The sequence below is a fragment of the Nicotiana sylvestris genome, chromosome 1 (assembly GCF_000393655.2).
Source record: "Nicotiana sylvestris chromosome 1, ASM39365v2, whole genome shotgun sequence".
Lineage (NCBI taxonomy): Eukaryota > Viridiplantae > Streptophyta > Magnoliopsida > Solanales > Solanaceae > Nicotiana > Nicotiana sylvestris.
This window is the reverse complement of record NC_091057.1, coordinates 29104727-29131243: the sequence shown is the minus strand read 5'-3', so window position 1 is coordinate 29131243 and position 26517 is coordinate 29104727. Positions and strand designations below refer to the sequence as shown.

Genomic DNA, 26517 nt, shown 5'->3' with positions numbered 1-26517 from the left:
ATTGAAAGACTTTTCATCATTTGAATGAACTTCTTGAATTTATTTTCACCATTTTGCTTGGAAAGTCTTTGAGGGTATAGAGGTGGAGGCTTAGGCAATGGTGCCTTAGCCTTTTGCACTACCAGCTCTAGTATGTTAATAATGTGTTCCTAGACGGGTTTACCTCCTCTTGAGTCTCTTTCACACTATCATTAATATCAATTTGGACTTCCTCATTATGTTGAACAACATTTTTTGGGATCTCTTCTTCTTGCATCAATTGATCATCATCAACAAGTTGCCTTCCACTAGAGGTGGGTGCATTCCTGCCTCTTTCACTTCTTGTGATAACCGCCATGGCATGCCCCGTATTATTGCCACCCTTTAGGTTTACCATCGTGTCACTTGGTAGTGCCTCCTTAGGACGATAGTTTAAAGCTTGAGAGATTTACCCCATTTGAACTTCTAGGTTGCGAATTGATGTGTTGTGTGAGGTAAGTTAGGTATCCGAATCGGCATTCTTTTCCATCATTTTCTTGAACATACTTTCAATACGTCTCTAGTCTCATTGTTTGAAGAACTTGAATCATTAGAAGGATAAGGAGGTGGGTTGTTCGATTTTTGATACATTGGGGGCCTTTGAAAACTCGACCCCCGGTTGCCTTGATTGTTACTCCACTCACCTTGATTGTTGTCTCCCCAATTTCCTTAGTTTTTTCCACTCCAATTTCCTTGATTTTTGTTGTTATGCAAATTCCTTTGATTATTAGAATTCCAATTACATGATTGTTTTGTGATCGCTATTGTTGTTGGTTTGGGCCTTCAAAGTTATTTCTTTGCCCTTGAAAATTGTTCACATATTGCACTTCCTCCTCTTATTCATTATAAGAATCATCTTGCTCAAAACCACCATCAACTTGCACATAGTTCTCCACTCGAGTTTGCACTTGTGGACCCTTGGTCCTCCTTTTGTTCACCAACATATTCACTCCCTCCATATCATTGACTTGCTTAGGATCTTGCACTTGACTAAGTTAAGCTTTTGCTAGTTGATTCATGAGAATGGTCAATTCGGCAATGGCGTGCCCAAGGTCATGCAATTCTTTGTGAAGGTAGATCATGTTTGGATCACCTTGTGGAACATTGGCCCGAGGTTGTGATGGTAGGCTATAATTGCGTATTTTGGCCATTAATTGCACTCTAATTTGTTGCACTTTACAAGTGTTTGAGCTTTAAATGGTATTATTTTGCACTAGTTTTATGCCTTGTAGGAGCGATTCCGAGTTACGATGAGGTTGTGGAGCTAATTCGAGCTATTTTGGAGCTTTGAAGTTTGAGTAAAAGCCCAAGAATTAAGTTGGGATCGTGTTTGGGATCAACGGATAATAGTGCACTCAACAGGAGAAACAAGAGTTGAGCAGGAGGTTAACCCAGGTGCGCAACCGCACATGAGACCCCTCCAACGCGCACCTGAGCGCGCATGTAAAGCAAAATCTGCAGGATGAATGCGGCTATATGCTCGATCACACCTCCTGGTGCCCCGACCGCGCATGTCCAATTCCGAAAACTTTTCCCAAGCCTATTTTTGTAATTTCGGAGACAACTTCTTTTGAACTATATGAAGCCTAGCTCGTCTAAAAACAGGGTATTTTTGATTTTTGAGCAACTTTTGGAGAGAAGAAGGCAAGGAAACAACAGAGACGGGAAATACTTGATCCAATTCATACAAAACGGAAGTATTTTGGATTTTTTGGAAATTGTAATGTGTTCTTGTTTTTCTAGTACTCTTGTGATGAATAGTTTCTCCATTATGGAGTAATCCATTTTAGGGTTATTGACGGATGTTGTGAATTGGCTACAGTTTTGGGTTTTACTCTTTGTTAATTGCCCGAATTTATTGAATGAGTTATTAACTGAATTGCAAGGCTAATTGTGGTTTTACTTTAATCAAAAGAGAAGTGTTGTTGCAATTTGCATTCTGCCATATTGTTTGGGTTGATTTTATGCCTTTCATAGGTAATCGAAAGAGCTTAGAGAGTTATCAATTAACCCAGTTTAGAAGAATAGTCGAGAGGCATTCTTCAAAAGATCATTCATTCCATGTATTTATGCATAGGTTCCTAGGACCCTGTTATTAGGTTGACTAAGGGAACTCTAATACATTTGGAAGAAGAATTTGAACCCCCAAGGTAGCCTAATCATTTGCTGAAATCAAAGAGTCAATAGAAGTTAAGAGTGAACTTAACATAGAGTTACCCGGAATAATAGTGGATCACATATCATGTCACAACCCTTACTTCTCACTTTGATATTCAATCGATGCTATTAATCCTTAAATTTCCATTAGTTTCTTACGATAACAACATAATTCAAAGGTTTATTATCCTGGATAGTATTGAGCTGAAGATTTATTAGAACATTGTTTAAACCAATCCCTATAGAGATGATTTAATACTATACTATCTTTGACTAGCGAGCCTAAGTTTTATACGTCGATTTTGCGCTCGTCAAATTTTGGCGCCGTTGCCGAGGATTGGCGATTAATAGTGTTTGAATTAATTTTTGATGCTAATTCAGGAACAATTTTATTTTATTTTCCTTTTTTAAGCTCAAAAAGTTAAGTTCAGCGGTGTATGACTCGATCCTCTTTCAAGGAATTGGTGCCATACGATCCTGAATTAGACAAGCACCTGCGACAGTTAATAAGGGAGAAATGATTGAGCGGATTGTTTTTGGGTCAAACTTTGAATCAAAATACAATGGGGAACAACGAACAAGATGTTGACCTAGCTACAAGAGAGGCAGCTCAGCAATATAAAGTATGGTTAGCAACTGAAGCAGCCCGCAGAATTGCGGATTAAACGGTCGATGGGGAGCGAAGGTTAAATCCAAACTGAAACTTGATCGAAGATGAATTTGAAAATACATCTCCTAGGCATGGGAGGTCGCTAGGAGATTATGCCATACCAGTGTAAAACCAACAACGCTCTAGTGTGAGGCCCCCACCTATTGATGCCAATAATTTTGAACTCAAATAGGGAGTCATCCAGACCATTCAGAACAATTGCATATTCAGGGGCAAACCCAATGAAGATCCCAACAACCATTTGAATGACTTCGATGAAATCATGAACACATTCTGTTACAATTGTGCATCACTTGATGCCATCTACCTCAGATCATTCCCGTTCTCACTTAAGGATGATGCAAAGCAGTGGTTAAGAAGTATGCCAAGTTCTTAGAAAAATATTTCTCTGCCTCTAAGACTGGACGAATAAGGAAAGAGATTCATAATTTCAGCCAAGGTGAAGGGGAGACAGTGTTCGAGGCATGGGAAAGATTTGAGGAGCTATTGTAGAGGTGCCCTCATAACGGAATGGAGCAATGGATGGAACTCCAGAACTTCTAGGACGGGTTAAACCCATCTTCAAGGAGATTGCCGAATAGTACAGTTGTAGGTCCTCTGATGAAGAAAACAACTGAAGAGATTGTCACACTTTTGAATGAACTATCTGAAGATGCAGAAGAATGATCCATTGATCAAGGGGATCGAAGAAGATCAGCATAGGTGCACCAAGTAGAATCGTCGATAGCAATACAAGCCTAAATTACAGCTATGGCTAAGGACATCAAGCAATTGATGATATCTCAGGTACAGAATCAACTACAGGTGGGATGTGACATCTATGGATTGGAACACCCGACACATGAGTGTCAAGCTACAGTTGAGGAAGTCAACGTTGTAGGGAATCTCAATAGAGGCAACTACCCGTGAGGTGGTAATTTTAATTCTATGGGACAGAGACATCCAGGGTTTTCATGGAGTTCTTCAACTAGTAGTTTGAACTCATGGCAGCAGTAGAATCCCAGAGCACTAGTGCAAGGACCTCCTGGTTTGCAAACTCAACAGAGGCAACCATACCAACCTCCACAACCCAACAACTCAAGTTTATAAGACCTAATAAAGGTATTTATAAATAAATACGATGAGAAACTTGAGACTCAAGGGACTGCTATCAAGGATCAAGGCACAACCATCCGGAATATGGAAAGAGAATTGGTACAGCTTGCAATATTGTTATTAGAAAGGGTGCCGGGGACTTTGTCGGCAAATACTGACAAGAATCCAAAAGAGACAATCAAAGTTGTGTCTCTCAGGATTGGAAAAACATTAGCAGAGCCCAAGTCAAAACCAAGGGATGAGAAGGAAATCAACTCAACCAAGATAGCTGAAGAACAGAAAATTGGAGAATCTCTACCCAAGGAGAATGTTAGCAGCAAGGAGGCTGATAAGTAGAAGGTGAACAACGCAATTGAGAAAAGCAAGCACATGCAATTGTTACCTTTTCCTCAAAAGATGAAGCGGGAGAAATTAGACAAATGCTTTGGGAAATTCTTGGAGATGCTAAAACAGATGTATGTGAACATCCCTCGTAGAAGTGCTCACACAAATGTCGGCCTATGCAAAATTTCTGAAGGAAATCTTTTCAAGCAAAAGGAAGCTCGAGGAAATAAAAGTGTTCAAACTCAATGCCCACTGCGGTGCCATTCTATGGAGTAAAATTCCTAAGAAGTGTGGAGATCCTGACAGTTTCACCATACCCTGCTCGTTGGGTAGCAAATATTTTGACAAAGCTTTATGCGATTCAGGTGCATCCATTAACTTGATGCCATTATGGGTGTTCAAGAAATTGGAAGGAGAGGTAGGAGTGATCAAATCTATACTGATATCCTTGTAACTGGCTGATCAGACCACGATCATACCAGATAGCATAATTGAGGACATTCTGGTAAGGGTAGACAAATTTGTTTTCCTAGTAGACTTCATTGTGGTAGATATGCAAGTGAATAAGGAGGTACCTCTAATCTTGGGGAGACCATTCCTTTACACTGGTCGGGCTATTCTTGATATATATGAGGGGCAACTCATGCTACGAGTAGGAAATGAGAAAGTGGTACTTCAAATGAAGAAAATGATGAAACACTCATGTGATGACGCATCTGCCTATGCTTGTCTCGAACTAGATATAGTGGGAGCATTAGGTGAACAATACAAGCTGGATAAGCTGGTAGGTGATTCACTAGAAAGATGCATTAGTCAATCAAGCACAATAGAGTATGAAGATCCTGAGATCAAGAAGGAAGTTGAGGAACTGGAAGATGAGAACTAGGTGGTAGACAAAGAAGAATTCGAGAAAGAAAAGAGCAAGCCGAAGCTGGAATTGAAAGTTCTCCCGACACATTTGAAATATGTTTTTTTGGAGACTAAAAATTTTCTCGTGATTGTTGCTGCTGATTTGACCAGTGAACAAGAACACATGCTTGTGGAGTTACAATGGAAGTATAAAAAAGTAATCGGTTGGAGTATAGCCGATATTCAGGGGATCAGCCCCACAATCTGCATGCACAAGATCCTGTTAGAAGAAGAGAGTAAACTAGTGGTGCAACCCCAGTGCAAATTGAACAAAAATCTTGATGAGGTGGTGCAAAAAGAGATACTCCAATTGCTAGACGCAAGCATAATATTCTATCTCTGACAACCAATGGATTAGCCCCATATAGGTTGTGACGAAAAAAGGGGGCATGGCAGTGGTAAAAAATGAGGACAACGAGCTAATTCCTACCAAAACAGTTACTGGGTGGAGGATGTGCATAGATTATCGGAGATTAAATAATGCAACAAGGAAGGATCACTTCTCTCTTCCTTTCATTGACTAGGTGTTGGAGAAGGTGGCAGGGTGTGGATGTTATTGCTTCTTAGATGGTTATTCATAGTACAATCAAATACCCATTGCTCATGAGGATGTTGGGAAAACCACCTTTACATGCCTGTCCAGAATCTTTGCAAATCGAAGAATGCCTTTCGAACTATGCAACGCACCAGCTACTTTCCAGAGATGCATGATGTCAATATTTTCATATTTTAATGGGAAGTGTGTGGAGGTGTTCATGGATGACTTTACTCTATTTGGAGATGAGTTTGAAGATTGCTTGAGGAACCTCGAACTTGTTCTGAAACGATGTGAGGACTCACCTGTTAGTCAACTGGGAAAAGTGTCATTCATGGTTAAGGAGGGGATAGTCCTAGGCCATAAAGTCATAGCTGAAGGTATTGAGGTCGACCGAGCTAAAGTAGATATGATAGCCAAGCTCCTACCACCGACTACAGTGAAGAGCATAAGAAGTTTTTTGGGGCATGCCGCTTTCTATAAAAGGTTCATTAAGAATTTTTCCAGCATTACCAAGCCCTTAACTGCATTACTTACCAAAGATGTGAAATTTGTATTCGATGTGGAGTGTTTCAAAGGATTCAAACTGATCAAGGAAAAGCTAGTGAGTGCCCATAATGGTGACTCCTAACTGGAGTGAGCTTTTTGAGATAATGTGTGATGCCAGTGATGTGGTAGTAGGAGCAGTGGTGGGGCAGAGGAGAGATAAACTGTTCCGACCAATTTACTATGTAAGTCGGACCTTGAATGATTCCCAGGTGAACTATGCTACCACAAAGAAGGAGTTCTTTGCAATAGTCTTTGCTTTCGACAAGTTTAGATCCTATTTGGTGGGAAGTAAGGTAATAGTACATACTGATTACTCAGCACGAGTCCAAACCGCGTCTGATGCGGTAGGTCTTGTTGCTGCAAGAATTTGATCTTGAAATCAAGGACAGGAAAGGCACAAAAAATCAAGTGGCTGACCACCTGTCGCGATTGGAGAAACCACCTATTGAAGCGGTGGACATTCGTGTAGTGTTCCCAGAGTAAGCAGATTTTTTCCACTGCAACAATTTCTGATAGACCACCATGGTTCCCCGACATAGCCAACTTCTTGGCTAGTGGGTGGCTGCCACACGACTTGACCTCTGATCAGAAAAAAAGCTACAAAGTGAGGTAAAATGTTATTTTTAAAATAAGCCTTTCTTGTTTAAGTTGTGTGTAGATGGTGTGCTTCGCAGATGTGTACCTGGTGGAGAGATGGTGAGCATTCTGTCTCACTGCCATAATGGAGCAGCTGGAGGACACTATGGTGGAAATCGCATTGCAGCAAAGGTCGAGGAAGCCGGTTCCTTTTGCCTACTTTGTATAAAGACACACAAACATATGTAGTTGCATATGACAAGTGTCAAAGGGCAGGTAATATTAGTAAGAGGTACGAAATACCTCTCAACTCCATTCTGGTATGTGAAATTTTTGACGTTTGGGGCATCGACTTCATGGGTCCGTTCCTATCGTCACATTCTTATGAGTATGTCCTAGTAGCCATTGACTACGTCTATAAGTATGTCAAAGAAATCCCTACTAGGTCCAATGCTGCTCGGGTGCTGTGTTAGTTATTACGAAAGAACATCTTTACCCGCTTTGGGATGCCTTGAGTGATTAGTCAGTGACAACGGGTCACACTTTGTGAACAAGCAATTTGCTGCACTGTTGTCCAAGTATAGGGTCACACACAAAATAGGAGCCCCGTACCATGCTCAAAGTGGGCAAGTTGAAGTGGCTAACCGTGAACGTAAACGAATTCTTGAAAAGACGATTAGTGCTTCTCGTAAGGATTAGTCTGTAAAGTTGGAGGAAGCTCTATGGGCATGCAGAACTGCGTTCAAAACAACCATAAGGACTTTGTTGTTCAAATTAGTGTATCGAAAGTCATGTCACTGATGTCGCCCAAACTCACACCACAAATATAGGTTGTGAGGCGGTCGAAGCAATAATAAAAACCCAACACAAGTCGGGGTCAAATCCTTAGGGAGTTAGATATGGGATTAGGTATATATCTAGACTAGGTGTATGATGTGCCCAAGATTGCACTTTCACATATTTGGTTGTTTCTTTCTACTTCTAATGATTATGCTAAAGTTTGCAAATGAAAAGCTAAGAGATAATATTTTTGGTGTTGTTGTTTTTCAAGTTGATAAAAAGGTATAGGGTCATGACTTCCACCTAGGTGGTTACCTAACGGGTTGTAAACTCTAGGGCAAGTTTGATTGGTTAGGATTGTAATATATCAATCACACCCAATTACCCACTCAATACCTCTTGGTAGTTAGAGTGATTTTGCCCAATTTGACTTTCTCAAGTCCAAATGGGTATTGCACAAAATAAGTGATAAATGCTCAAGTCGGGTCTTACTATCTCTAGATTCAATCCTTTAATTGGGGCTATCAATTTCTTGAGTTCACCCCAATTCCTTGTTAGCCATGTTTTCCTAGACTTAGTCTCTCTTTCTCAAGTAGAGACTAAGTCAATTAGGCATGAATCAATATTTGCAACCATTAATTCTTAATTTTAAGCAAGAACTAGGCTAAATATCACTAACCCAATCACAAACAAGCCCTAAATCAAACATCCATTGAGTACCCACACTAGGGTTGGGTCACAATCCTAACTAGAGATTTAGCTACGCATGGAAAATATAGAAAATAAAGAAGAAATTAAGATAAAATCCATAATAGATGATTAAGAGAAGAAAATCTAATGTTAAAATGCTAATCTAGTACAATGTTATCCAATACAGTAAATAAAACGGCTCTGGTGCTCCCAACTTACAAGACTTGATCTAAAAATGACAAAAAGTTCTATTTATACTAAGCTGAAAATATCTGACGAAATTGCCCCTGCAGAGGTTGTGCGGCCACCAAGAATGTATGCAATCCGCACACTTGGACTTCGAGTGGAGCTGGCCTTCAGTATGCGGACCGCACATATATGAGTGTGGCTGCATTTTGGCCTCCTGCGGCCGCACAATAATAGTGTGGTTCGTACATATTCAATCTTCCAAAAACATGGCTCTCTCATTCTCCTCTTCTTTGGACCGTGCAATTATGAGTGCGGCCACACTTGACATCCTGCATCCGCATAATTATGGTGCGGTCCGCATTTCTTCATGGCCGACAAATACAACTCTCTGAACTTCATCTTCTGCGGCTGCACTAGAATTGTGCGGTCCACATTTTGTATGGGAATTATGTCAGAGGCTTCCTTATGTTTTGCGGCCACACTCAATATTGTGCGGTCCACATTGTGCTTTTTTAGCCTTGTTTTGGTCCTTGTCCAAAATTACTCTTTCTTGAGTTGATTTTCATTTCTTTGGCTCATATTCCAACACTCCTGCAAGAAAACACATTTCATTAGTTTTCTGGAATAACTTTAAGCAATTTTGAGCTAAAATGAAAGTAAAAGAGTGCAAATAAGTAGTCAAAATTCCTACTTATCAGTCACCTACCTATTGAGATAGAACACAAAGCTTATTGGGCAATTAAGATGCTTAATATTGATCTTAGTTTTGCAGGTGAATACATGTTGGCTCAGATGAATGCATTAGAGGAGTTTAGACTGGATGCGTATGAAAATGAGCGAATTTTCAAGGAAAAGACTAAAAGGTGGCATGATCGCATGATTAAGCCAAAGGAGTTTGATGAATGAGACAAAGTCTTATTGTACAATAGTAGACTCAGATGGTTCCTCAGAAAATTTAAGTCTAGATGGACGGTACCGTATGTGGTGAAATATGTATCACCATATAGAGCAATTACGATCCAGAGCCAGGACAGAATGGAAAATTTCAAAGTAAATGGGCACAGGCTAAAACCGTATCTTTCTGGAGGATTTTCTCAGCAATCCTCGAGCACTAAAATCAGTTAAGGATGCCCGGTTGAGTCAAGCTGATGACTATAACCCAGAACTACTTCTAATTGTTCTCTTAGTTCGATTTTTCACTTTTGTTTATAGCATATAATAGATAGAAATTAGTGTATATTATGATGTGGTAGGTGCGGGAAGGTACATGTTGCATAAGGTAGGAACTGAGGTGTCTAAAAGGCCCATTTTGATGTGTCCGTGCGTGACTACGCACCTAAGGGCACCTCGTGCATATGGTCGCGCAAAAGGCAACATCAGTTGAGGTGGAACATGCATGGCCGTACACCTTATAGGTTGACCACATACATGACAACTCATATTCAGCAGTACACTGCCAAACATGCGCGACCACACACGGTATGACCTGACCGTGCATCAGGTAAGTTTTCCTTTTTCCTTTTAATTTCGGACTCCCCCCTCATAACCCCCAATTTTAAATTTTCCTTTCTTCTTTCCCTACACTAACAAACCCTAAATCACCCTCCCCCTTCTCTCATCTCCTCTCTATAAGAAAACAACACCACACCACCACCCTACTCTTCTCCCTTCACCCATCCTCATGAGCTCTCTTCCCTAGAGTCCCCTCAGGTAAGTTAGATGTTTTCTCTTAGTTTTTGAATTTATTTTATCTTGCTTGTGTTGTAGCAAATTTTTGTTTTTATCTTCTTTCTTTTTTATGCTTCTTTTCTTGTGGGGTGGAAGTTGAGTTTCACTATGTAGGCTGACCATATTAGGAGTGAAATGGGTGTATCATTAGTCTAGTTAGGGCTAAAATTACTTTGTGGGAGGTTAGGACCTGTTGTGCGTGCTAAGTGTTTGTATAGATGCCACAATGAGATTGAGGATGTAATTTTATAACTAAGTCTGAGTAACCTCTCTTGGTTCGCCAAGTGATTCATTAACTGATAGTTGGCGGTTTGTTACAGGTATTATGGCACCCTCCAAGAAGAGAAAAACTGCAAGTGCCTCCACAAGTGGTCAAGCGGGCACGTCCCGTGGGCAATGAGGTGCACGATGAGGATGTCATTGTTTCTCCACCGTATGACTAGGGTGTTGGGGAACCTTCAGGCGGCGGCTGGGATACGAGAATGAGCGCTTTAGAGTAAGAAATGGCGGGTATGCATACTTCTGTCACTGATTTGGGTGCTCGAGTGGACGCTCTTGCTACACATAATGCCAAATCTGAGAAGAAGATCATGGCATGGCTGTGTGCACTTGGCTGAGCTTGTCATATGGACCCTGGCACCTTCTCCGACACGGACTGACTCGTTTAGATGAGTTTTACTTCACTTTTGCATTTATATTGTGTGTCATGGGGACATGCCACCATTTAAAGTGCGGGTGGGGTATATTTGTATACTGTATGTATAGTAGTGTTAGTTTTGCTTTTCTTAGTTGTAGTAGTTAGATATTGAAAAAAAAAACATAAATTTTTTAAAATGTTCAACTTTTCCCAACTATGGATATCATTCGATGGGTTTCTTGAGGGTTAAAGTCGAAAGAAAAAGATAAAAAGGGTTTCTTTAGTTAGGTAGTGTATTAAATTCCCCATTGGTTTTTCTTTGTGTTGCGATACTTTTTCAAGGGTTTTGATTGAACCGCGTGTAGTTGGTTTTTATTTTCTGTTAGGAGTAGGAACCTCGATCTATGATTTGAATGGTAGACAATATCTCTTGACTCTATTATGCCTTGAGAATAGTGAGTGCTTTAGTGTAACGCTTAGGCTCATTTTTTGACTCGTGTATAAGTACCTTAAATTGTATGATCTTAGCTTTGCTTAACTGCTTTGACTAGAGTGTCTTGATGAGTCTGATCCTGAGTAAGTTATGTGCCATGTGTGTATGAGGTTTTGTGTTATTCTGTGCATTGAATTTGATGTGTAGAAATTGCCCCGTGTGTGTGCAAAGCAAAATAGTAGTTTTATTCAGTTTTGGAAGTGATATAGGTGTTTCTCTGTTGAGCCAATGATATATGTTTATCCGCCTAATTGTTATGAATCTTAGTTAACCCCTTTGAGCATGTAATCATATTCTTTGGCAACCACAACACAAGCCTTACCCGTTTGTTTGAATTGACCATCTATTTGAACCTTTTCACCTCTTGTGAGCACTTGAATAGCTATGAACTTGTAAAAGATGAAGTGTAGTGTTGGTTAGTTTGGCTTTGTAGTGGAGTTAATAAAATAAGGAGAAAGGTGAAATATTTTGAAAATGTAAGAGCCATTTGGCTTGAAAAAAAAGAAAAGAAAAGAAATGTGTATCGTTATGAAAATATTCATTGATATGTGGTGAATCTTGATATAATTGTGCTTAAAGAAGTAAGGAGTTAATATGTGTTAAGATGGAGTTATGGTTTGACATAAGTGTGGGGTTTTGAATGTTGAAGTGTATGTATTAAAGTACTTAGGGAGGTGTAGTCACTCTTATATCTAAATGTATCTTACCCGTCCCGCAGCTTACATTACAACCAATTAAAGTCCTACTTGATTCTTGACTGAATGAACTCAATTAGTAGAGTATTACACTAAGGGAAAGCCTATGGTACATCTTTTATGGCATATGCATGTTGTTTCTGAGAGTGAGTGAATTCTTTCTATCTTGAGTTCCTAATTTTTCTTAATGTCTATTGTGTGTAGAACTACTCTCTATTTTTGGGTGAGGGCACTGGATTCACGAAGGGAAGGTAATGCTTGACCTCTATGTTAAAGTAAGTGAGAGAGTTATAAATAATGTGTGGTGCTTTTGAGTCAAATATTGAGGCTAAGATTGTTACGATATTGTGCTTAATTTGTTTTAAAGAGTCTTGGTGTGATGAGTCATGAGAGTTGTTGAAAAAGGTCGAATTTTAGGTGAAGTGTAGTTTGATTGCTCGAGGAAGAGCAATGGTTTAAGTGTGGGGCATTGATGGTAGGCTATGATTGCATATTTTGGCCATTAATTGCACTCTAATGTGATGTACTTTACTAGTGTTTGAGCTTTAAATGGTATTATTTTGCACTGAGTGTGTGTTTTATGCCTTGTAAGAGCGATTCTGAGTTATGATGAGGTTGTGGAGCTAATTCGAGATATATTTGGAGCTTTGAAGTTTGAGTAATAGACCAAGGATTAAGTTGGGATCGTGTTCGGGGATCAACGGACAATAGTGCACTCAACGGGAGAAATTGAGTTGAGCAGGAGGTTCACCCAGATGCGCGACCGTGCATGAGACCCCTCCAGCACGCATGTAAAGCAGAACCTGCCAGATGTGCGTGGTCATATGTGCTATCACACCTCCAGGTATGTGGTTGTGCACGTCCAGTTCCGGAAACTTTTCCAAGCCTATTTTTGTAATTTTGGAGGGACTTCTTTTGACCTATATGAAGCCTAGCTCATCTAAAAACAAGGTATCTTGGATTTCTGAGCAACTTTTGGAGAGAAGAAGGCAAGGAAACAATGGAGACAGAAATACTTGATCCAATTCATACAAAACGGAAGTTTGTTGGATTTTTTGGAATTGTAATGTCTTCTTGTTCTTCTAATACTCTTGTGATGAATAATTTCTCCACTATGGAGTTATCCGTTTATGGTTATTGATGGATGTTGTGAATTGACTATTGTTTTGGGTTTTACTCTTTGTTAATTGCCCGAACTCATTGAATGAGTTATTAATTGAATTGTAAGGCTAATTGTGGTTTTACTTTAATTGAAACAGAAATGTTGATGCAATTTGCATTGTGCCATATTGTTTGGGTTGATTTTACGCCTCTCATAGGTAATCTAAAAAGCTTAGACCTAGTTTAGAAGCATAGTCAAGAGGCATTCTTCAAAAGATCATTCATTCCCTATATTTGTGCATATGTTCATAGGACCTATTATTAGGTTGATTAAGGGAACTCTCATTCATTCGAAAGAAGAATTTGAACCCCTAATTAAGCTTAAACATCTGTTAAAATCAAAGGAGTCAATAGAAGTTAAGAGTGAACTTAACATAGAGTTACCCGGAATAATAGTTGATCACATATCTTGTCACAACCCGTACTTCTCACTTGATATTCAATCATTGCTATTTAGTCATTAAATTGCCATTAGTTTCTTACAATCAATAATTTTAGTTTTATTAGTAGTCGATAATAACATAATTCATATGTTTATTATCCTGGATAGTATTAAGCTGAAGATTTATTAGAATATTGTTTAAACCAATCCATGTGGAGATGATTTGATACTATACTATATTTGACTAGCGAGCCTAAGTTTTATACACTGATTTTGCGATCGTCAGATTGCCAAGACAGTGATGTTTCCATCATCTTGTCTAAGAATGCACACGCCTCTGCATAAGGTGTAGTCATAAAGTTTCCATCGGTTACTTGATTCATTATACATTTTTTGGTTGTGTTAATCCCACGATAGAAGGTTTGTTGAATCATATTTTTCGACATATCATTGTTGGGACATTCCTTAACCATTATTCTATAGTGCTCCCATATCTCGTGTAGTGTTTCATTCGGATCTTGCTTGAATGCAAAGATCTCATCTCGAAGTGTTGCCATGTTCCTGGGAGAGAAAAACTTAGCAATGAACTTTTTCCGCCAACTCATCCCAAGTTTGAATAGAATGGTTTGGCAATCGTTCCAACCAATCTAAAGCTTTCCTCTGTAGAGAGAAGGAAAAAAGCCTTAGCCTCAATGTATCCTTGGAAACATTAGTTTGCTTGCTCCACCAACATGTATCCACAAAGTCCTTCAAATATTTATAAGCATATTGAGTTGGAGCACTGGTAAAGAAACCCTGTTTTTCAAGCAAAGTGAGCATCACATTGGTGATTTGGAAGTTGCCGCCCTAGTATGGGAAGGGACTATTGCACTCGCATTACCTTCGTTAGGTAATACCCAGTGTGGAGCCGCTCGTGGTGGAGGTGGGATGGGAGCGGTCACATTGTCATGAGGTAACCGGCCTCTCCGATTGGCTTGTGGCTCTTGAGGTACCTCCTCTACTTGTTCATCCTCGCCGTCCAATTCCCCCAAAGGAAAATTTTCGAGATCATTGTTCGCCATGTTTGTACCTATAATTTCTTAAACAAGTTAGTAACATGAAAGGAAAACACACTCTATCACCATTTTTAACTCCCTGGAAATGGCGCCAAAAATTAATCAACGTCCAATCCGCACTCAATAGTGAGTGAAAACGGTCGTTGGAAGAATAGTATCCAACAAGAATCAAGGTCGATTTTCACAGGGAGTTGAATGTGGGTATTAGGGTATACACTCTATGAGAGCCAATGAAATAACTAAGTTACGCTTCCAAACAAAGGATTTTTATTTTCTACTTCTAAATTAACACTAACAATTATAAACTAATTAGAAGAAACTAGAAAGCCAATAATTGTTTTTGTTGTTTTTACCAAATGGTAAAAAATCCTAGGGATGTGACCTTCACCTAGGTGTTCTCCTAATGGGTTAAGTACGTTAACACTTTTTTTGATGATCGGGGTATATTATATCTCTCAAATCTAAGTTACCCACTCAATACCTCTCAGTCATAGAGTGATTTTGTCCAAATTTGGCTTTCTCAAGCCCAAATGGGTATCAAGCTAAATAGTTGATATAAGCTCAAATCGAGTTTTCCCTATCTCTAGTTCAAACCATTTAATTAGGCTAATCAAATCCTTAATTAGCCCAATTTCTTGTTAGCCAAGTTTCCTAGACTAGGTTCATCTTTCTCAATAAAAAACCAAGTCAAAAAGGCATGAATCAATGTTTGCAACCATTCATTCTAAAATTAAAGCATAAACAAGGCTAAATAATCAACACCCAATCATAAACAAGCATTAAATTAAATATATATAAAGTTTACAAACTAGGGTTGGTCACAATCCTGGTAAAAATCTAGCTACTCATAGTAGAAAAAATGAAAAAAAACAAAGGAGAAATACTAATTAAACTCATAATGTAAGATGAAAATTATAAAGTATGATGTTTTAATCCCAAAATAAGCACAAATTCCTAAAATATAAAATTACAACGGCTAGAGTTGCTTAAAACTTTCAAACTTAACCTAAAATATGATTTCCGTCTATTTATAATGGCCCAAAATTTGCTGACAAAAATGCCGCTAGGGAGGTTCTGCGGCTGCACAATTCCATGTGCGATCTACATATTGCTTAGTCTTCCAGGGACTTGGTTTCTGCAGTTGCATAATTTGGTATATGGCTGCAAGTCAGTTTCAGCGGCCTCACAATTCTTATGCGGTTTGCACTTCAGGCAAGGCTTTAATCTTGGTCATTTTTACATTCTCTGAACTTGTTGAACTTTTGGTAGTGCAGACCATGATCTGCGGCCGCATAATTCATGTGTGGTTCGCACTTCTGCTTAAAGCCTATTGGGCTTCTTCTCTGGTTCTGCGTCCGCAGAGGGAATTCTGCGGTCTGCAAATTGCTTCTGCGGCCGCAGAAATACCTCTGCGGACAACACTTCTTGTGTGTTGTGCCGCTTCTCGCTTTGTGAGTCGGAACACTCCTTTTTAGTTGGATTTCTTCATAAGAGCCTAAATTTCCAATATTCTTGCAATTTGCACACATTCATTAGTTTTGGAAACATAAATCAATACTTTGGGACTAAAACAAAAGTAAAAAGGTATTAATAAGTGGTCAAAATCCACACTTATCAGTTCTCGTATTTACGAGGAAAGAGTCGAATTTGCGATGTGTCCTATGTCCGCATTTGCGAATCTGTCATTGCAATTTCGATGCTATGTAGAGTTTGGGCATCTTCATATTTGTGAAGAATTTGGCCATTTTTGCAAAGGAGGGCAGTTTGAATTTGCGATCAATTTGTCGCAATTGCTACTTTTGGTTTCTGAAGCATAGTTCGCATTTGCGATGTTCACAATCGCGAACAAGATATTACAATTGCGGCATCCACAGTTGGGTAAAAGAGTGAAAAAACGGGACTTAAGTCATTTCTCACATTTTCTCAACCCTAAACACCCTAGAAGCAATTTTCCAAGAGATTTTCTTCCTAAATTCATTGATAAGTGACTTTAACCTATTTCTTTTCAATTACCCATTACATTTCATAGGATTTCAACATCAAAATTAGGATTTTCATAGTAAAAATTAGGGATTTTGATAGAATTAGAGATTTTTGTAAATTTGAAATTTAGACCTCGAATTGAGGTCGAAATACGAAACAAATTACATAACCCAACTCGGCTGTAAATGGTTAATCGGGTTTTGGTTTGAATCTCGATTTTGGCCAAGCGGACCTGGGGTTGACTTTTGTTGACTTTTTTCAAAAATGATCTAAATTGAATTTCTTTCATTCGTGGTAGTTTCTAAAGCTTATTTTGAATCATTGGTCAATAATTTGCTAGATTTTGTTGGTTTGGAGGTCAAAAGACAAGTCAATGGTAGAGCTTTGAATTGATTGCGGAGTGAGGTAAGTGTTGGGTCTAACCTTGATTTGAAGGAATTAGGAACCCTTGAACTACATGTTGTGTGAATTATGTGTGAAACTGTGTATATGCGAGGTGACGAGTGTCTATGGCGCTCTTACATTAATCGTTTTCCCCATTTTGTTATTTCATAGTATTTCTTGTTTCATGCCTTAATTGCTACATGCTTATTTGACTTCCATGCCATATTTTTCACTTGCCATTTAGTATTCCTTGTATTAAACTATCCATTCCTTCCCTAAATCCATACTTATTTACTACTTGTCTTTATTTGCATTCTCGTATATCCAAGTTGTCCTATGCCTTGTTTGCCGTATAGTTTCGTATCATTTGTTGCCTTCACTAATGTAGTTTCATTTGTATGAATTATAAATTGGTAGATACTGTTAAGTTGGTAAGGTTGAGACATCTGAGTTGTTCGAGATTCTTTGATTATCATATTATTCTCCTTCGCTCGTACATTTGTTCTCTTGATGTAGAACTTCTTGTAAAACCTTGGCTGTTGAATTGCCATTATTGATTGAATCTGTTTGGGGATTGAGTTACACGCCACAACGAAAATTAAAAAATAATGAATTGAAAAGGCGGAATAAGGACAGATTGTGATATTGACAGATAATGATGTGGTGAGATCGGATTGTGCGCTGCAACTGATTGTTTAAGGTTGATATTGTGGGATTGGGTTGTACGCCGCAACAGGTTGATTACAATTATATTTGTTCATGGTTGTTGGATTTGCCTCGGTAATCTAGAAGAGATTATATGATTCGTTATTCTGGACTCTCTGTTAGTTGGATTTGAGTTTGTTGTTATGAATTAACTGCTTTACTTCCATTCATGTCTTTCCTGCTATTATTATTACTGTTGCGTACATGTTAATATAAGTGACCGTCCTTAGCCTCGTCACTACTTCGTCAAGGTTAGGCTCGGCACTTATAGAGTACATGGGGTCGGTTGTACTCATGTTACACTCTGCACTTCTTGTACATATACCAGAGTTGGTCCCATTGGCGCTCAGTAGACTTGCTCAGATCCAGCTACCCAGAGGAAACTTGAGGTATAGTTGCACGACATTTGCAGCCCTGAAGTCCTCTTCTATTTTCTTTAGCTGTTTACTTTGATTTCAGACAATTGTATTTATTTCAGATCACTATCTGTAGTATCTTAGACGCTCATGTATTCGTGACACCAGTTCTAGGGTTGTATTCGGATTTTGTCACTTATTAGCTTATTTCCTAATTATTGTAGACTATTCAGTTTCATTCTTATTATTTAATTTGGTAAATTATTATAAATAGTTAATAGATATGGCCAACGTTAGCTTGCCTAGCAAATAAAGTATTAGGCGTCATCACAATCCCAAAGGTGGAAATTTCGGATTGTGACAAAATAATAGTTGGAAAAGATGTTCTAGATAGCAGGCATGAAATCTGAAGAAGTTTAAATAATTAGTCACTTCACCAGTAAAAATGGCGTTTCAAATGCGTCACTTGTTCCTTCATGTCTTTCTTATTTTTGGTCAATCCAAAACATAACAAAAAATGAAGATTTTCATAGTAACAGTCAACACAAAACCAAGCAATACGCTATCTCAAATTAAGGAATAATTAAATTACAATAACAAATACAGTCAGATATCTCTATAACATCATTTTTATATATAATCATGCATTATAAAAGCCTAGTTTTTCTCAAAATCGATTTTTATATTATATTTTACTTCTCTATAACAGCATTCTGCCTATAATAACAACAACCATTTTTATGACAGTACGTTCTTTGTAAAATTACTCTTCTATATCTATAACAGCCATATAGATTTTCTAAGATTATTACTAATAATAATTCTAAATATTTAAGAAAATATTTTATAACTTTAATGTACAACTTATAACAGCTCTATATATTATCTTAAGGATAGCAGTCTCTTCCATGAACATATGCACATCAAATATTCTTATAACTAAAGATCTACAAATGATATATCTTGCATTAGAAAAATGTCAAAAGATACTTATAAGATCTATTTATACTTTTTGAAGATATGCATATTATTCTTTTTTTATTTGAAGATGTACACATGATATACTTAAATTGGACAATTACCAATAATATATAAACGTAATTTATTCGTATTTTTTAATTGTGTGTCTTAGAGTTTAAATATTTGTGCGTTTAGTTAAGAATTTTTTTAATAATGTATTAGATTTCTTTAGCATTTAATTCATGAAATATTTATATCTTTTGAGATTTTGAATTTAAATATTTTATTAATTTTTTTATATATAATATTATAAAAGAAAAACAATTAGTTTTTGGATAATTTTTGTCTATAACAGACAAAATATATTTAAATGCCAAATGCTGTTATAGGTGTATAACAACCATTGACTATAAAAATCGAAAAATTTCGGAACAAACGATACTGTTATAAAGAGGTTTGACTGTATTTCCTTCTAACCTTTTTAAATCTTTTTTAATTAAAATATTTTGGTTAAAAGGTTGCTTTTTTCACCTTTCCATGGGGTTTGCACTTGGTCCTTCCTCCCCCCCCCCTTTCCTTTTCTTTTCATTTTCCCTTTTTTGAATGAAATACATATATAAGAAAAAGAAGAATAATGACTTTGCGATCATATGAAGCAGAAGCGGACCCGAGATTTGAAAGTAGCGATGTACCACTATCGAATAAAAAACTTTGAGCAAATACAGGAAGGAATCGATCTCGTGCAGCGTGTTGAGTTTCTTTTTAATATAGAAAGGTATTAAAAAGAGGGTGAATGGAAAATGGAGGGAAATGAAAATTGTGAGTAAAATTTTAAGTTTCCCTCTCCTTTTAATGAGACATTGTCCCTCATTGGTAGAGGAAAAGAAGTTTGGTGGGTTTATATACAAATGCACTTCATGTAGCTCTTAAAGAGTTAAGAAGAAGGCAAGCCTCGCGCCGTCGTCGCTCGCTCGCTCGCTCGGCTTCGGCTACGGCTACGGCTTCGACTTCGGATTTGGATTTGGATTTGGATTTGGATTTGGTCAAATCTTTGAGCAAATACAGGAAGGAATAAAAAACTTTGAGCAAATACAGGAAGGAATCGATCCCGTGCAGCGTGTTGAGTTTCTTTTTAATATAGAAAGGTATTAAAAAGAGGGTGAATGGAAAATGGAGGGAAATGAAAATTGTGAGTAAAATTTTAAGTTTCCCTCTCCTTTTAATGAGACATTGTCCCTCATTGGTAGAGGAAAAGAAGTTTGGTGGGTTTATATACAAATGCACTTCATGTAGCTCTTAAAGAGTTAAGAAGAAGGCAAGCCTCGCGCCGTCGTCGCTCGCTCTCTCGCTCGGCTTCGGCTACGGCTACGGCTTCGGCTTCGGATTTGGATTTGGATTTGGTCAAATGATCGATTGATTGATTAATTTTTTGGACCAAATTTATTTGTTAATAGTGAATATTAACGTAATATTATCTGTGTTTGTAACAGATGTTTTTCAATCCGTGAATATTAATGAGCAAATGCTCATTCCACCATGAGTAGTGCTCCAACCACCATCGCCATATTGATTACTCCATTAGTAAATAGCCTGGTGCTCTGTCCACCATGGCCAAGTGCTCCACTTCATGAGTGGCAGCGGGTCCATTTTTAGCAGCTAATTGCACTATAAATAGAGGGTGCAAGCAGCTTGTTGAAGACACACTGAAAACTTGAGAGAAATTGAACTTCTCTTCACCGAAAACTCAACATTAGCTATACTTTGCACTTCTTCCTCTCAGATTTTCTATACGAATTTCTGACTTCTCCTCCCTTGTTCTGCATTGTTTTAAACTACTAAGAAAGCAACAGCAAGTGTGATTTGCTGCCGAACTTTGTGTTCGCTGAAACATTGGGGTTTGAAGTACCGCTACACCAGTGTGTAATTCGTTCTATCCTGGGAGGAAATAATCCATAACCTTGGGTACTAGGAGGGGATTAAATTCCTTAAGGAAACACTGTGAATTCAGTGGGCTCGAATTAATTTGTGTTTCATTTATATCATTTATATTTACGTTAATAAGCTAACATTTTAATTTCCATAATCATTATTTTACAAATACAGGCAAAGTAGCAACAAGCTTAAGGAATTTAATAATTTTAATTTCTGTATTTGTGTTACTTTTATTATTCTGGAAACTATAACCTTTGTGGTTTTTGTGTACTCCCGTTTGGAGAGTAAAGCCTTCATGGAGGTTTGTTGAAGATTAAAATCTACGTGATTTTTACTCCAGTTTTAAAGCCTTCGTGGCGTTTTGTTGGAGATTAAAATCTACGTGATTTTTTACTCCAGTTTTAAACATTTGTTTGTGTCATTTTTTTCCAGAAAAAATGGCGAATGACAACGGAAATCAAGCTGTTCCGATGATGACTGCCAACGCATCGACAAGTCGAACTCCGGCGTTGGCATCGGCAGAGAAACCCGGAAAATTTTCTGGGATGGATTTCAAGCGCTGGCAGCAGAATATGTTCTTCTACTTGACTACGTTATGTCTACAGAAGTTCATCAAATAAGATATTCCTGATCTTCTAGATGAAACTCCAGAGAATGAAAGCTTTCTCGTGATTGAGGCGTGGAAGCATTCTGACTTCTTGTGTAGGAATTATATTCTTAGAGGATTGGAGGATAATCTATATAATGTATACAGTGGCGTGGAGACGTCAAAAGAATTGTGGAATGCGCTTGAAAAGAAATACAAAACTGAAGATGCCGGGATGAAGAAATTCGTCGCTGCAAAATTTTTGGACGACAAAATGGTAGATAGCAAGTCTGTTATTATCCAAGTCCAGGAATTGCAAGTGATTATTCATGATCTACTTACTGAAGGTATATTTCAAATGAATACTGATGTTGAAAGTAAAATTTTTAGTAATTTTACTAACGGAATTTTCATTGAAGGTCTTGTCATCAATGAAGCATTCCAAGTAGCAGCAATAATTGAGAAGTTGCCTCCATTGTGGAAGGACTTCAAAAATTATTTGAAACATAAACGAAAGGAGATGTCCCTTGAAGATCTCATTGTTCGATTGAGAATCGAAGAGGACAACAAAGCTGCTGAGAGAAGAGGCCGTGGAAATTCAACAATAATGGGAGCAAATATTGTTGAAGATAACAAAAAGAGAAAGAAGGCTTCTGGTCCGAAATACAACCCAAGCAAGAAGCGGTTCAGTGGAAACTGCTACAACTGTGGGAAAACCGGACACAAATCTACGGAGTGTCGTGCTCGGAAGAAAGACAAGCAAAGGGGTCAAGCAAACATGGTAGAAAAGCATGATGATGTTGATGACTTGTGCGCCATGCTTTCTGAATGCAACCTGGTAGGAAACCCAAAGGAGTGGTGGATTGATTCTGGAGCCACTCGCCATGTTTGTGCTGTGAGGGAAGCATTTTCTACATATGCTTCTGCTGGACCCGAAGAGACGCTCTCTATGGGAAATGCTGCTACAACAAAAATTGAAGGATACGGTAAGATATTTCTCAAGATGACTTCTGGCAAGGTCATGACTTTGAACAACGTCCTTCATGTTCCCGAGATTAGGAAGAACTTAGTCTCTACTGGACTTCTTGTAAAGCACGGTTTCAAGTGCGTTTTTGTATCTGACAAGGTAGTGATTAGTAAGAATGAAATGTTTGTAGGAAAAGGTTACCTTACTGAGGGCCTTTTCAAGCTGAATGTAATAGTTGTTGAAACTAATAATAAAACTTCAGCTTCTTCTTACTTACTTGAGTCAAATGATTTATGGCATGTACGTTTGGGTCATGTCAATTATAAAACCTTGCGAAAAATGATTAACTTGGAAGTATTGCCTAAGTTTGAATGCGAAAAATCAAAATGTCAAATATGTGTGGAATCTAAGTATGTTAAACATCCTTATAAGTCGGTAGAAAGGAATTCAAATCCTTTTGACTTAATTCACACAGACATTTGTGATTTGAAGTCAATACCATCTCGCGGTGGAAAGAAGTATTTCATAACTTTTATTGACGATAGTACTCGATATTGCTATGTTTACTTACTTAATAGTAAAGATGAAGCAATAGACGCATTCAAGCAATACAAAAATGAAGTTGAAACGCAACTTAACAAGAAAATCAAAATGATAAGAAGTGATAGGGGTGGTGAATATGAATCTCCTTTTGAACAAATATGTTTAGAATATGGAATTATTCATCAAACAACAGCCCCTTACACGCCCCAATCCAATGGGATTGCGGAAAGAAAGAATCGTTCATTAAAGGAGATGATGAACGCATTGTTGATAAGTTCTGGATTGCCACAGAACTTGTGGGGGGAAGCTGTTCTTACGGCTAGCCGAATACTAAATCGAGTACCCCATAGCAAAACACAATCCATTCCATATGAAAAATGGAAAGGAAGGAAGCCCAACTTGAATTATTTTAAAGTGTGGGGGTGTTTGGCAAAAGTACAAGTTACCCAAAAGGGTAAAAGTAGGACCGAAAACAGTTGATTGTGTTTTCATAGGATATGCGACCAATAGTAAAGCATATCGATTTTCTGGTTCATAAATCAGAAAATCCTGACATTCATAATAATACAGTTATAGAATCAGATAATGCTGAGTTCTTTGAAAATATATATCCGTATAAAAAGGAATGTGAGTTGTTTGGTGAAGGATCTAAATGACCTCGGGAAGAAACAAAAGAAAGTACATTTTATCAGGAGGATCCAAGATGTAGTAAACGTCAAAGAACGTCTACTTCGTTTGGACCAGATTTTGTGACTTTCTTATTGGAAAATGAGCCTCGAACATTTAAAGAAGCTATGTCTTCTTCGGAATCATTGTACTGGAAAGAGGCAGTCAATAGTGAAATAGAATCCATATTGAACAACCATACATGTGAATTGGTTGATCTTCCTCCTGGAAATAAACCTTTGGGGTGTAAATGGATTTTTAAAAGAAAAATGAAAGATGATGGCACTATTGATAAATTTAAAGCAAGACTTGTTGTCAAAGGGTATAGACAACGAGAAGGTCTTGACTACTTTGATACATATTCTCCAGTGACAAGAATACGTCCATATGAATGCTAGTAGCTTTAGCTGCTGTTTATGGTCTTGAAATTCATCAAATAGACGTAAAGACAGCTTTCTTAAATGGAGATTTGGAGGAAGAAATTTACATGGAACAACCTGAAGGGTTTGTAGTCCCAAGTAAAGAAAAGAAGGTATGTAGACTTGTTAAGTCCCTCTACGGACTAAAACAAACACCCAAACAATGGCATGCAAAATTTGACCAAACAATGTTGTCAAATGGTTTTAAGATAAATGAATGTGATAAATGTGTGTACATTAAAAATGTTCCAAATCACATAGTCATTGTTTGCCTATATGTGGATGATATGCTGATAATGAGTAATGACATTGCCAACATAAATGCGACTAAGCGTATGCTAACTAGCAGGTTTGATATGAAGGACTTGGGAGTTGCAGATTTAATTCTGGGGATTAAGATCCAAAAGACTCCTCAAGGTCTGGCATTGTCACAATCTCATTATATTAAGACAGTACTTGAAAAATTCAAGCACTTAGGCTTTAAAGTTGCAAAGACTCCAATTGACGTGAATCTTGCATTAGCAAAGAACAAAGGCCAAAGCATATCACAATTGGATTATGCTCGTGTGTTGGGATGCTTAATGTACATCATGAATTGTACACAACCAAATATAGCTTGTGCTATAAGTAAACTGAGTCGATACACGAGCAATCCAGGTCAATCTCACTGGATGACAATGAAACGAGTTTTGGGATATTTAGAACATACCAAAACTTTGATTTGCACTACAGTAAATATCCTGCGGTGATTGAAGGATATTGTGATGCAAATTGGATCACCGGTTTAACTGATTCGAAGTCCACAAGTGGATATGTATTCAATATTAGTGGAGGAGCGGTATCTTGAAAGTCGTCCAAACAAACATGTATTGCCCGCTCTATAATGGAGGCTGAGTTCATAGCCTTAGATAAAGCCGGTGAAGAAGCTGAATGGCTCCGGAATTTCTTGGAAGACATTCCATTTTGGCTCAAACCTTTGGCACCAATATGCATACATTGTGATAGCCAAGCAACAATTGAAAGGGCTGGGAGCGTTATGTATAATGGGTAAATCTCGTCATATACGACGAAGACATAAAACCGTTAGGCAACTACCCTCTAGAGGAATTATGACGATTGACTATGTAAGGTCAAGTGATAATGTGTCGGATCCACTTACAAAAGGTCTAACTAGAGAGGTATTTGAGAAATCATCGAGGGGAATGGGACTATGGCCGAGAACAAGTCATTGTGGCGGTAACTCTACCTAGAAGACTGAAGATCCCAAGATCTAGGTTCAAGGAGATCAAACAAAGTCATTAATGACGGTTCAACATTGTCAACAAAAATTTTAGTCCATTCTCGTGATGAGACAATGTTCAGTACCAAGGATAAAGCATTAAGGCTTTTTAATGATTTCTAAATTTGATATAGGGTATATCAAATAGTGTATCTACGGGATGACACGTTTAGGAATCACCTATGTAAGTGTGAAGTGTTATCCGCTTCAAGGAGAATTTTGCAAGGCCAATTCTCTACGCACTTATGAAACCAGGCAGTGTTCATGGCTGAAACGAACACAACAATGAGAACCAAAGACGGTTAAGGGATTGATTGTGTGACTTATGGTTGTCTAGGTATACACTAAAGTTCGACGGTTCAAAGATATCAAATCTACCGATTGACCGAGTATATCCGACATAAGTTCACTACGGAAAGTTCAAAGGGAAACCTACTTATCCAGATGCAATTAATCCTTGCTTGCAAATCACACAAGTTTTTCATGCATACTTCCGTGATATAGCCATTCCCCATTCATGTGGGGGATTGTTGAGTTTCTTTTTAATATAGAAATGTATTAAAAAGAGGGTGAATGGGAAATTGAGGGAAATAAAAATTTTGAGTAAAATTTTAAGTTTTCCTCTCCTTTTAATGAGACATTGTCCCTCATTGGTAGAGGAAAATGAGTTTGGTGGGTTTATATACAAATGCACTTCATGTAGCTCTTAAAGAGTTAAGAAGAAGGCAAGCCTCGCGTCGTCGTCGCTCGCTCGCTCGGCTTCGGCTACGGCTTCGGATTCGGCTTCGGATTTGGATTTGGATTTGGTCAAATGATCGATTGATTGATTAATTTTTTGGACCAAATTTATTTGTTAATAGTGAATATTAACGTAATATTATCCGTGTTTGTAACGGATGTTTTCCAATCCGTGAATATTAATGAGCAAGTGCTCATTCCACCATGAGTAGTGCTCCAGCCACCATTGCCATATTGATTGCTCCATTAGTAAACAACCTGGTGCTCTGTCCACCATGGCCAAGTGCTCCACTTCATGAGTGGCAGCGGGTCCATTTTTAGCAGCTAATTGCACTATAAATAGAAGGTGCAAGCAG

At 38.0% G+C, this 26517-nt stretch overlaps 1 protein-coding gene across 1 annotated transcript; it reads left to right on the top strand.

The window, feature by feature from the left end:
- The first annotated feature begins 4430 nt into the window (after nucleotides 1-4430).
- LOC104242508 (uncharacterized) lies at nucleotides 4431-5150 on the top strand. The gene is made up of 2 exons (XM_009797575.1): nucleotides 4431-4682; nucleotides 4731-5150. Exons 1-2 carry the CDS (start codon nucleotides 4431-4433, stop codon nucleotides 5148-5150), a joined length of 672 nt encoding a protein of 223 aa, XP_009795877.1.
- The last annotated feature ends 21367 nt before the right edge of the window (nucleotides 5151-26517 follow it).

What these genes read in the sequence shown, in the direction of transcription:
- LOC104242508 (XM_009797575.1), top strand. Translation starts at nt 4,431, where the DNA reads ATGTCGGCCTATGCAAAATTTCTGAAGGAAATCTTTTCAAGCAAAAGG. An exon ending in TCAAGAAATTGGAAGGAGAG is followed by an intron (nt 4,683 to 4,730) that starts GTAGGAGTGATC and finishes CTGGCTGATCAG; the next exon opens with ACCACGATCATACCAGATAG.